The 13293-nt window shown below is 28.1% G+C and overlaps 1 protein-coding gene across 1 annotated transcript in view; it reads right to left on the bottom strand.

Annotated features, from left to right (window-relative positions):
- LOC113382517 (sodium/potassium/calcium exchanger Nckx30C) overlaps positions 1-13293 on the bottom strand; it is a 155408-nt gene that overhangs the window by 28571 nt on the left and 113544 nt on the right. Inside the window, exons 6-7 of the mRNA XM_026620858.1 lie at positions 9881-10593; positions 8612-8753 (exon numbers count right to left, since the gene is read on the bottom strand). Coding sequence (XP_026476643.1) covers positions 8612-8753; positions 9881-10593 — 855 coding nt within the window. The remainder of the gene's footprint in view (positions 1-8611; positions 8754-9880; positions 10594-13293) is intronic.

The raw sequence follows: 13293 nt of genomic DNA, 5'->3' as shown, positions 1-13293 counted from the left end.
CTAATACCATGGATTATTAAAATTTTCCAATTTAACACTAAGATCTACTAATTTTTCCACTGAATGAAGGCTAGGATTATAGCCGAAACGTATGGATTTAAAATAAATTTTTGAAAGAAATTCATGTTTTTTATTGATGGTATGCCCGATTATTAGACTTTGTTTATATATATATATATATATATATATATATTATGGTGGTCCTTGTTATGGACATTTTAGAATTTCCTTGCTCCCAAGAGCTCAAATGGTTCCAAATTGATAAAAAACAATTCGCTGAAGTTTTAGCTCTTAATATTGTCTTTTAAATAGTGCGCAATTCAATCAAAGTTTTGTATGGAAATAGCATGCAAATTTTTTCAAAAATTTTAAAAATGTTTTCTAGATATAATTTATTTTGCGAACAAATGAATGAGTTTTATTCAAAATACCTGAAAAATTTTTTTTTTTAATTTTCAAAATTTTTTCCATGCTATTTCAATACGAAGTTTCATTGAATTGCGCACTATCTAAAAGTTAATATTAAAATAAATATTAACTTTTAGATAGTGCGCAATTATCTATAATTAAATATATAATTATCTATATTTATATATATATATAAATATATATATATATATATAAATTAATATTTCAGAATTGTTTTTTATAAATTTGGAACCATTTGAGACCTTGGGAGCAAGGAAATTCGAAAATGTCCATATTAAGGACCGCCCTAATATATATATGTACAAATATGCAAATATTTATTTGAAATTTGAAAGCAATTATAATAACATAATAGCTGTATCGAGTGCATACTTTTATCCCACAAATATGTATTCGTATTACCTAAGTCATTTTCTTCCTAATAAAAATGTAATTTTTTTAACGTCTTTTTTACTACCAAAATCTAGAATATAAGCGATTTAAAAAATCAAGCCCAATCTTTTGATTATATGATTAAGATTAAGTTTTATCCGTATTGCAACACAAGAAAAAAATCAACGCATAAATTGTACATAAAATACTTCTAAGAATTAGAATAATCTTTTATTTGCATGTCACGACTCTGTTACAAAATAACTCTATAATGAACTACGTATAATAGGAATTCATATCATTTCTATTGCTTTAATACCGATTTTATCGTCATTTTTATTTTAAATAATAATAATGCTGTAAGTAATTTAAAATCAACTATATCGACTTCTAAAACCATAAAATTAAATTCAAACTAATTAATTAAATTTTTCACGTTTTATTGTAAATCTCACGATATATAAAATGATGAAAATGAGGAAAACAAAATGAATTTTTTAACGTTGTAAGTTAAATCACGCCTTAATTACATATCAAGATATTTTATAATTCTTATAGTAATTATGTATAGATTTTTTTAATTGATTATTAATAAATAAATAAATTTTTAAACAAACAGTAATCAAAGTTGATGAATCAAGTATCATCCAGGTTTTTAGGGACTATTTTATTTATGCGGATGCCTATTATTTTTGGCCTATTTATTAAATTTATTTAAATTAAATCATGTACTTATATTTTTAAAAATATTAATGAATTATATATTAAATATAATTAATTTAAACTTGTTTCTGAATATGATTATAATAAAAAACAAAAATGACACACTTTTTATCATAAAACTTGTTTGTTAATATGTTAGATATTATGAGAAATACCAAATCATGCAATCACTACTATATCTCAACGATTATAATAAATTGATAGAATATTTATTAATGTCATGAAAATTTTAATTATTATTGTATCTTACTAGCTTCTAACGATTCTTATTAGAAGATCATATAGAAATAACATCAAATTTTGCATAATGATTTAAAATCAATAGCATCGTAAAATTTCGATTGCTTAGCTCCATATACATGGATATTACCAAAATCTTCGCTTAACATTATATACATTGTAATGTATGTATATTTAACATTACATATAATGTACATGTAAATATGCTCAAATCTACTTTATCTATGCATCCAATCGAGTAAGTTTTGCGTTTCGGGCAAGAAAACGAAACTTTCATTCTTCAAATTGCACAAAAGACTCTGAATCCACATTTTCTGTGCGTACCCGTGGGAATGGTGAGCAGATCTAACACCGATGAACGTTTTTTATTTTTCGGGGCGGTATCAAATCTTTCGGGAAATCAGACTCTATCAGCGTTTATTTTCGAATCGCTTCTTCTGTCTTATATATCAACGCCGATGTATAAAAATTGGGATTCTGCTTGTTGTGTTAAATATCAGAACTCCGTGCCATAATAGGGTAAAAATTAGTAATAGAATATTATAAGATATCAGGCAGTATAATCCGTTTACATACGAATATAATTGTTCATATATTACAAAATATTGATATGTTCAGAAATAAACGAATGAATACCAAAAAAGTTAGTCAAATACTCAATTATAATTAGTTATGAAGTGATTTTTGTTCTCAAGCATTTGCCATATACATACACATACACATCTATATATATATATATATATATATATATATATATGTAAATATAAATATATATTTTTTGTGTGTATGTGTAAGCATTTCCATCAGAGACATCTCATATGTAGACATTGTAAGATTTTATTGCTTGACCATCACATTGTATATGATGCCGATATTACTTTAGTGATCGCAATAAAAAATGCATATTGTGGCTACATATGCTATTCTACATCTCTTATCTCGCTAGCAGCAATATGCGATATAGACAATAAAATCAGAGATTATGGAGTTTTATAACTCGACGATTCTAGATTCTGTAAAATATTGCATATTCTTTGATCCGTTACAAATAATATAACACGTATTTAAAGAAGCGTAGGGCCGGAAAAAAATTATACTAGTGGCAGGCATGATGTCTTAAAGTAAATTTCTGAAACTTTCTGTACCGTAATTAAATATTCGAGAAATAAAAAAAATCAAATTGTTTTAAAGATAGGGACCACATTAAATTAATCAATGATTTATGAAATAGCATTCAACAAAATAAGATAATTAAATTAGACTTAAACATGTGAATGTATTTAAATTTAATAGCATGAATTGTGTAATAAAACTCAAGCAATACCACAATTCACCTGTTTAGGTAACTAAATCTAAGACCGCATATGAACACGTTTTACTGTATTCTATGTTGATAGTAGAAAAAATAATTATAATAAAATTAAATATATATTATCTGAATATTATATAATCACAACTACAGTCGACCCTTCGATAACGCAATGAGGGTTGTACTGTATAGTCCACGATAATTCGTAGTGTTGTGCCATAAGCGTGAATAAGAAATAAAGAACTTAATTTGTAATACAGAAGAAATTATATGAAACACTGGTTTGATTTAGAAAGTTTATTTAGAAAGAATGATTAAATGATTTTTGTATGTTTGTTGTTCGCTTCTTGAAATCTGCAGTGTAAGAGAGAACTAAAGATCTGTTTTTGCGATAAGGAAACCTCGGTCTGTCTGTCTTCGGGGATGCTCGTAAAGATTCGGTCCATAGTGCATAGGCATAGATGGGACCTGTGCATCTTATATATTTAAGTCGAAGCTGCATCGGGGAAATTATGCATAACACCTTCCCCCTTAATGAGATTATAGTTTTATTTTACCTCATCTAGACATCATTAATTAAAACTATAATCTAATAAAAAATTACATAATTTCAGCAAAAAGAAAAACTAAGAATATAAATGGAACAAGTATCTAAAACAATAACAATTATTCTTAAATATAGTAAATATAACAATGAGAAAAAGACAGTTTCGTGACAATATAATATAACACAATTTTAACAATTTAGTAAAATAAAATATAAATGGATGAAACTAAAAACAATGTCAAGTCTAGAACACGTAAAACTTAAATCTAGTAATTTTGATATAATAAAAATAACGAAACTGTGGCTTAATTAAATATTTTATCTTAAATTTTTGAATAAATTTATAGAAATTAACTTTGTTATCTGAATTCTTTACTGAAACGGAATGGAAATTAGCAACATTAAAATTAAAATTATGAACAATTTTCAAAAAACTGGAGTATAATAAAAGAAATAAAATTATTAAACGAAAAGATTTTAATCTGTTGACATAAACTTTTACTGACCTCTTCCCACAGAGCAAAGTGTAGTTGACAGCTGAATCCTTTGAGAGTTTGATATCTATAATTTTCTGACATTTTAACAAAAGACTCTTTTGAAATAAAATTGGACTAGCTGCTCGACTATAGGGTTGAAAACAAAATCTAAAATCCTTTGCATAGCCATAGTGGGGATAAAGGTTTGCAGGAGGTTTATTATGGAGTTCATTCATTAAAATTGGTGATAGGAATTTATTAAAATTATCTTCTAAAATGAAGGTTTTCAAATTGAAATTGTAAAATATAAAATTGTGATTAACTAAATATAAATTTTGATTAGCATGAAACTTATTAAATTTGGTTGGAAGTGAACAAAACAACTGAGGATTAAGTTTCGAAGGAATAAAATTAGGTTCTAAAATTTGTTTGAAAGTATGAAAGGAACGTGGACAAATATTTGTTAAAATACCACTAAGCGTGTCAATGTTTATTGACTTAAACTTGTCTTTAAATTTAAAATTTTGTTTTAAAAATATCTTATTTTTTCTTACACTATCTAAAATTTTGCCTATGCTATCTAAATTAAAATTACCTAAAATTATATTTTTGTAGGAATTTGGAACAAAATTAGAAGATTCAGAGTTTCTGGAAATTTGAAAATTTGGAACATATACATCTTTACTAATATTCGACTTTTCTAATGTTTCTAAAGAATTAATATTACTTACTATCCTAGCTATGAATTTAGAATTTGAATTTAATTTTGTTTCTGAATTGAAATTTAATTTAAAATATACAGTATCAAAAATTAACTTGGACTCTGGAAAATTGATCTTACCATTAAATGTTTTTAAAAAATCTAAACCTAAAATGCCATCACTATTAATAGGGAGGTCATCCCTAACTATACTAAAATCGTGTCGAACTATCTTATCACCTAATAAAATTCTTAAATTTGCTTTTCCTAAACTATCTACAGCCTTACCCGACACACCAGTGATGCTAAATTTATTTTCTGTACTAGTTTTAATGTCTATGCTATCTTTTAATTTGGAAATTTTAATAATACTAATTTCGGCACCAGTGTCAACCAACATGTTAACCTGGTCCTTCTCGGTATCTAGGAAATTTAAATTAGCATAAACTAAATCATTTTTATTTGAAATACAAGAAAGTTGAACTGTTCTTAGTTCACCTGCTTTGCAAATCTCTTCATTGCTGGTGTTCGGCTTATCTACCTTTTCAATAAAATTAACTTTAGAGCGTTGTTGCTCATTGAAAATTCTTTTCCTACAATCTTTAATTATATGACCCGAAAGCTTGCAATAATTACATTTAAGTACTTCGGGTTTAATATCAGAATGGAAACTAGGATTAGGATTGTGATTATAACTAGAATTAAAATAAGAATCAGGATTGTAATTAGAATTAGGATTAAAATCAATTTTTGTACTAAAATTTGGATTTGGTTTAAATTTAGAATTTGGATACAAATTTGAATCAGAATTGAAATTGGAATTTGGATTAAAATTAGGATGTGAATAAAAATTAGAATTAGAATTAAAGTTGGGATTTGAATTAAAATGAGTTCTTGGAAAATTATATCTATTTGAAACTAAGGATGAATTTAAGGAAACTTCTTCTTCTGTTGCTATCGATATAGCTGAATCTAGATCAATGGACTTACATTTAACAATAGTCTTAAGTTCAGGGTGTAAACCCTCTTTAAAAACATGATAAGCTTGTTTATTTAAAATTTGTGAACAAAAAGCATCAGTAGCAGGGTTGTTATTTTCTCTAATTGTTGCATCTGTTAATTCTCTTAAAGTATTTCTAAAACGAAAAGCATAATCTGTAACATTTTCTTTAAAGCCCTGCCTACATTGACTAAATTCAATTTGTAACGAAGCTACTGATCTGACACTAAAATAATTTTTTTCTAAACATGATTTTAAATCTGAAAATTTTGTTAAAGTTTTGTATCGTGTAGCCTCCATTGCACGACCACCTAACTTTACATGTAAAATAAAATTTAATAGGGGTAAATGATCACTGGGATCAATATTATCAAAAATATATGAACATGTGTATAAAAATTCGCTTAATTTAGTATGGTCACAGCCATCAAATCTAGGTACCATATCCATGGCCTTTTCGAAAGATAAAACTGGGGCCATGTTAGCAATTTGGTTTTATTTTAATATGAGGATTAAAGGAAATAAGGAGGATTTGGGAATTAAAATAGATCTAGATGTAATGACTATGCAATAAAAAAAACAAAGTTACTCTCACCCAAACTAAATGTTACTCGACTCTCAAAATTGGATTCTGCTGACAAAGTATTCTCTGCTGTAGAAGGTCAGCAATTTCGCGTTCTCCCGACATCAACACTAGATTTTGAACAATAGGATTAGTAAAATGGTAATAAAGTTAGAATTTGATATTAGAGTTAATTTCTATTTAGCATTGATATAAATATATATACTAAATTTGGTAAAAATGAAGTTTGAAAATACATATATAATGATTTAAAAAAAAAAATTGATAAAAATTCTATAAATTAGACAATAATTAATCTTTTAATCATAAGGTTTATAATTCTCAATCATAATATTCAATTCTCAAAGTTCTAAAAAATCTAAAATCTAAAAGTTAGTCTAAAAGTTGGTCTAAAAGTTGGAAATCTAAAAGTTGGAAATCTAAAAGTTCGAAAATCTAAAAGTTTGAAAATATAAAAGTTTGAATTGAGAAAATTAAAAACCTTATGCTTTCACAAGAAAAGAAAAAAAAAACACGTGATACAAAAAAAATTCTAAAATATATGTAAAAAATTCTAAAAAGTTCTAAAAATTTGTAAATGAATATTATCAAGAAGCAAAAAAAATATGATGTCTAGAATTTGGTAAAAAAAAACAAAAACCATGAATCAATCGACTCTATAAATTCTTTCAAACCAAAATGGCCGTCGTGCTGTAGGTATAGCGCTTGGCTTGGTTCCGTGCTTTCTACTTAGTATCTGCTAACAAGAAGACAATATGGCAGCCATCACCATCGACAATGCCAATCTTGAAATAATGGATTTCTGCTCACGAAGTGGTTCTTCTTCCAAATTTATCTGTTCTTCTGATTTTTCTTTTCACTGGCCTTTTTTTATTAATTAGTTTTAGGTTATATACCACCGTTACTGCCACCAGATTTGTTGTGCCATAAGCGTGAATAAGAAATAAAGAACTTAATTTGTAATACAGAAGAAATTATATGAAACACTGGTTTGATTTAGAAAGTTTATTTAGAAAGAATGATTAAATGATTTTTGTATGTTTGTTGTTCGCTTCTTGAAATCTGCAGTGTAAGAGAGAACTAAAGATCTGTTTTTGCGATAAGGAAACCTCGGTCTGTCTGTCTTCGGGGATGCTCGTAAAGATTCGGTCCATAGTGCATAGGCATAGATGGGACCTGTGCATCTTATATATTTAAGTCGAAGCTGCATCGGGGAAATTATGCATAACAGTAGCAATCCACGATCGTTCGTAGTTCGTTCTATGAAAACTCTGGAACTACTAATTCCAGTAGACAGTTATGATGTAATCTCACATGTTTATACAAATATATTGTGAAAGATAAAAAATAATTAATAATAAAACTTACATTTAAACATTTTACGCCAATATTTACTTACTAAAGAGTCGCACGAAAAGAACCTATGCCATGTTAAACGAAAGCCGGAGTACAGAAGTATGGAATCCGAGTACCAGGAAAATTGACTGTATTGATTAAACTCATCGAAAATGCAATACCCACTTATCACACACAGTTATAAAAAGAAAAAAGAAAACTAACAAAATGTTCCTGGTTTCTTGGAGACATCGAACATGCGACGACCAAGACCGGGCGCATTTGGCGCCCGAGTCTACACGCCCTGTACTTGTTCCTGCGAAACGCAGAAACAAAATGAACGTAATTCATCGACAATTGCCATAATATCAACAAGCATAGATCAACAATGCTTCACTGTATAGATAGGAACTTCGGTTGGCAACGAAACTATTTGAAGTTGTATCGATATAGTAGATACAAATGCCCTCTATTGTTGAATTTGATTTTAGTTCTCATCTGTAATATCTTTGTGACACGGCAATAACAAGGGCACGCAAATGATCTGTCAATGTTTTCTTAAATGAATATTATGTAAATATCATAAGATTGTTAGTAACTAGCTGAATGTGTGACTTCGTTCGCATGGAATTTTTGAAAAGGTTTATGTTGTAGGTTTTTGTCATTTTTATATTAATTGCTATTTATTTCAGTTTTTTGCACATTTAATAAATCAGCAGTGGTGCATGGCATTATGGTAGGTTTATTTAATTTGAAAAATAACTTTGAATAAATGTTATTAATCATTGATCCATTTTTATTGATCATCTATTATTTTTATTTCTAGAATGTTTAATATATATATATATATATATATATATATATATATATATATAATTCTATCAAAATTCATATTACCTCGCGGTGTTCGCGTATCAGGCAAAGTAAGCCACAGCGGAAACACAATGGGTGCGACCAGGAGATAGGTTATTCGTTTCCTGGTAGTGCTAGGCCAGCTCATGTCCAAAGCCTGCGGCGCATCATTGTCTAAATCTACCACCTTCAATAAAAAATATCACATTATTATTAACACCCTCTCAGAGTACTAAGCAAATAATATTCACTTTAATTGCATAATTCAATTGAAGAAAAAATATTCCATGAAATAATAGTTTGATGTTTATGTAAACATATTCAAACTTATATTTATAGATTTTTGAAGGGTAAATTAATAAATTGTCAATATTACATTTAATAGTATTTATACTATCTTCAATGGAATTAAATTTTGCATCTACATTTGAAAGTAATTTGAAATAATTTTGGTCGCACAAATAATATTCAAGATCTTTTACGATTTTCTTACTTTTTCACATGTTATATATATATATATATATATATATATATATCATAATCACGTAATGTATTCTGAAAACTAACAATTTTGATTATTTCAAAATATTGTAGTGCATTGCGACCCTGATTTTAACGCTAAAAATAAAAAATAATCCTTTCCTTAATTTATATTATATACTTATGAAATTTTTAATTCATTTTTAAGAATAATTATGAATATCAGTTATAAAATCGTCGGAAAAAACAATACTTATTGAGAGATTTGTAAAAAATACGATTCGTATACACACACGTTTGTGTGTTTAATTTTCGTTAATCGATTTTATTGAATCAATGATGAATTTACACATCATTAATAAATATGGCTAATAAACCCAAGATAAATAAAATGTTTACGCAAAAATGAGAAATAATAGTTATCTGAAAAATAAAATAATAAACACTAATTTACTTTAAATTTGGCATCGTCTTAAGTTTATTTTTTTAAACCTTAAGTATTGTAGATTACAATAATTGGTTTACATTTTCTGTACAAAAATATAAAATATATATGGTAGCTAATTAATGGCATCCCTAAAATTAATTCTAAAAGAGTAGTACATGTATCATAAATAATTATTGCACAATTATAATACAATCATTTCATAAGTTTGAAATCGTTTTAAAATCAGTTTTAATATAAATATGCTTTACTTATTTACCTATTAATAAAATATATATAAAATATCACAATACTATATACATTTTAAAAACTATGTGAATCATCTGTTAATCGATGGAGTCTATTGAAACTCCTCGAATTAAACACGTTTGTTTCAATGTCATTTTTGCGTTTTCCAAGTCGCTCAGACTGTCCAGATCGACATCATCGATACACAAATGCGAAAATAAGCCTCGCACATAAGCCCGTTTAGCGGCCACACGCCACTTGGCATCCCCATTCGATTGTTCGGCTTGCTTCAGTTGTTTATCTAACATTTCTTCTCGCAATCTTGACTGGTATCTACTATACCTCGCGGCTTCTGTATTCTTTCGCCGCTTGGCCGCTTGTTCTGGGTCAGCCACATGATATTTCGTATTGTCGAAGGATCTGCGCATGTTTGGATTTATTATAGGCGCTATTACAGGCCGCTTTTTCGTATTCAATCGTGAACCCAAAGACGTTATTGTATCCATCAGCAAATCACTGCCATGTTGATGTTTGTGTTCCCGCCATTGTTCACGAAATTGTAATAGTATTTTAGCCGCTTCTAATACTTCAGGGTCATCCGAGGAACTGCTCGTACCACTGTAACCCGAACTGTTCGACCAAGCCCGCTCACGGCCGTACGATCCACTGTCGCTTGATTGTCTGTCATCAAACGATTTGCCGAATAAAACTTCATAATCCTGTAATTTACTATTCGGTTTAATCATACGTCCAGACTTCCTTCTGCCGTCAGGTAAACTATCGTTAAAACTAAAATCACTGTAACTATCATTTTCATCATATTCACATTTAAAACGTTTGATCAACGGCATTTGGTGAAGCATTTTGAATAAAACTACGTAAAATTAAAATAACAATAAAACTGTTTGCACTAGTCGAAGTAGTGCACAAAACTAAATTTGTTTTGCCGCAATGACATGTTTTATAGACCGGCACCTTGGGTCAAAACTCTGCTGATTGGGCGTTGCGGTGTGTGCACAATAGGCTGCGTGCACGCCCTCATTGTTCGTGGATGTTGACAAAGGGTTGCCGAGCCGAGAGCAGTAACGGTTTAATTGGATTTCGTATTTGATTCACCTTGCGAGCACTGCAAATATCTGTGTTAGCATTGATATGATATCTCATGATTTACATTCGCTGTTTAAATATTAGTAACGCTTAGGCTGATGTCATAGGCTTCTTTGTTTACCTGTTCTTAAAATCATATACCCACAATTATTTGAACAAAATATTACTTATTGTTCCTTAGTAAATCTCTAATATAAAAATAAATCATTGAGACATATACATTTTTCATTCAAACCAACATCTAAATTAAATAAAATCTATATACGAATTCGGTTTCGCCACTCTTGCTAGCAAGAAGACATATCACACACGTTAAATTTTTTTTAACTTCCCGTAGGGCAAGTTATAGTAATCGCAAAAAAATCGAAAATGAAAATTTTTATATATCTTTACGTTTCAGAGGTTTCTGAACATTTTGGCATACCTTAGAAAAAAATGGATGTATGTGTGTGTGTGTGTGTGTGTGTGTGTATGTGTGTGTGTATGTGTGTGTATGTATGTACGTGTGTGTATGTATGTGCGGATACAAATTTTCGTCGACGATTTCGGGAACACCGATCAACCGATCGAATAATTCAAAAAACATTCGATTCGTATTGATAAGGAGACGTGCTGATTAGTTTTTGGCGAAGGCAGGTCTAGCCGTTCCGAAGATACGGGGCAAAAAGTGCCGAAAACGGTAACTCAGTTTTTAAGAGAACGGAGCGTGCGATTTGAAAAATTCAAAAAATATTTTACTTGTATTGACAAGATGTAGATTTGATCAAATTTTCATGAAGGCAGGTCTAGCGGTTTCGGAGATCTAATGAAAAAAGTAAAAAAAAAATGCCATTCGGCGGTCAAAAATGATCATTAGACATATACACATCAAATTATCAGATATTTTATAGAGATTTTAACAATAAGTATAATTTTTTTTTACATTTCTATGGGTTCCGTACCAATGCTTATGCGTTAGACGGCGGCGCGGCACTAGCGCGCTTTAACATGTCGTCTTTATGCAGTTCAAGCAGTACGATTGCTTTGAAAAAAGTTCAGAATTTCCAAAATATGTCAAAATGAAGAAAACATTTTTTTTAAAAAAATTTTATGTTTTAAAAAAAAAAATTTTTTTCTCAAAAAAAAATTTTTTTTTTCAAATAAAATTTTTTTTTTTAAAAAAAGTAATTTTTTGTCAAATTTATAGTTCTCAAAAATCTATTTTTTCGAAGTAATTTTTTTCAAAATGTTATTCGTTTTTGAAAAAATAATAATTTTTGGTACGGGAAGTTCCAGCAATTTGCCTTAAGGCACGATGCCCTAATTGCCTTAAGACAGAATTCCACTTACAGCTAGTTTAATTTATTTATTTCAACCACATACTATATTATATATTATTTTACACAAAAATGCGTTTAAAAATACATCACTCAAAATTGGTACATTGCTTATGCTGTTTGCTGTTTATTGTATTAAATTAAAATAATTAAATTAATAGATATAGAACTTTTTGCACTAATGAATCAAACTTTAGAAATGCAAACAATTATTATTAGTAATAGCAGTCCTCTATCTACATACACTACATTTGCAAATCGTTTAATTAGCGAATATAGCAAAAATAAATTTTATTAAGTTTTGAAGTTATACTATTAATTAATTTATTATAATAAACTTATTTCATTCTTTTGCTTATGCACATTATATTAACTTTTATAATTGTTACTTAATTGCTTTCTCATTAAATTTATTCATTAAATAAACTATTCTGATAAATAATATTCTGAAACAGAGATGAAGAAATAATTGCGTAAATAAGTAAATATAAGTACACATATAACCTAAAGAATTGCATCAAATTCACTTAAAAACTATTAAAAGACATTTTAGAATAAAAAATTGTTATGATGTGGATTAAATTTCTGTATTTAGTCTATTATTTTGACATTTGAAATTTATTGATCTTCTATGAAATTTATAATTGATGTTAATTAAAATAAGTATTTTGACCCAAACGAATAAAAATGCTAAAACTTTGGAGTGATAGAAAAAGTAAAAATTGAATTACATTGTTACTAACAATATAGTATGCGCATTAGAATTCTCGAAATATTTAATATTTTGTATTTTTTAAAAAATTACTAAATGTTGCAATGTATTTAGTAAAATGCTGTAAGATTTTCTTAATTTATATTTGCAATAAAATGCAGACCATTAAAAACCAAATACTAATATAATCTTGCTAACATTCCACCAAACATAAATTTCATGCAAACTTGAGTTATTTAATTGAATTTTTACTTAAACTTTTACGACGAGAATTAATTTTATATTGCGTCTCATAAAATTAAATTTTATTCATAAGTACTAAATCGTCATTTATTTTTGATGCTATATGAAATCTAACTGTTTATTGAAATGTTAACTAAAAGGCCTGCAAGATTATGCACGAGTTTTCGTTATAAATTGCAAATTGCGTGATACCTGC

Source organism: Ctenocephalides felis, unplaced genomic scaffold (genome assembly GCF_003426905.1).
Source record: "Ctenocephalides felis isolate EL2017-DRISC unplaced genomic scaffold, ASM342690v1 CF-g0.4_SCAFFOLD_00845, whole genome shotgun sequence".
NCBI lineage: Eukaryota > Metazoa > Arthropoda > Insecta > Siphonaptera > Pulicidae > Ctenocephalides > Ctenocephalides felis.
The sequence above is the reverse complement of the archived record's forward strand: the minus strand, read 5'-3'. Positions and strand labels throughout refer to the sequence as shown.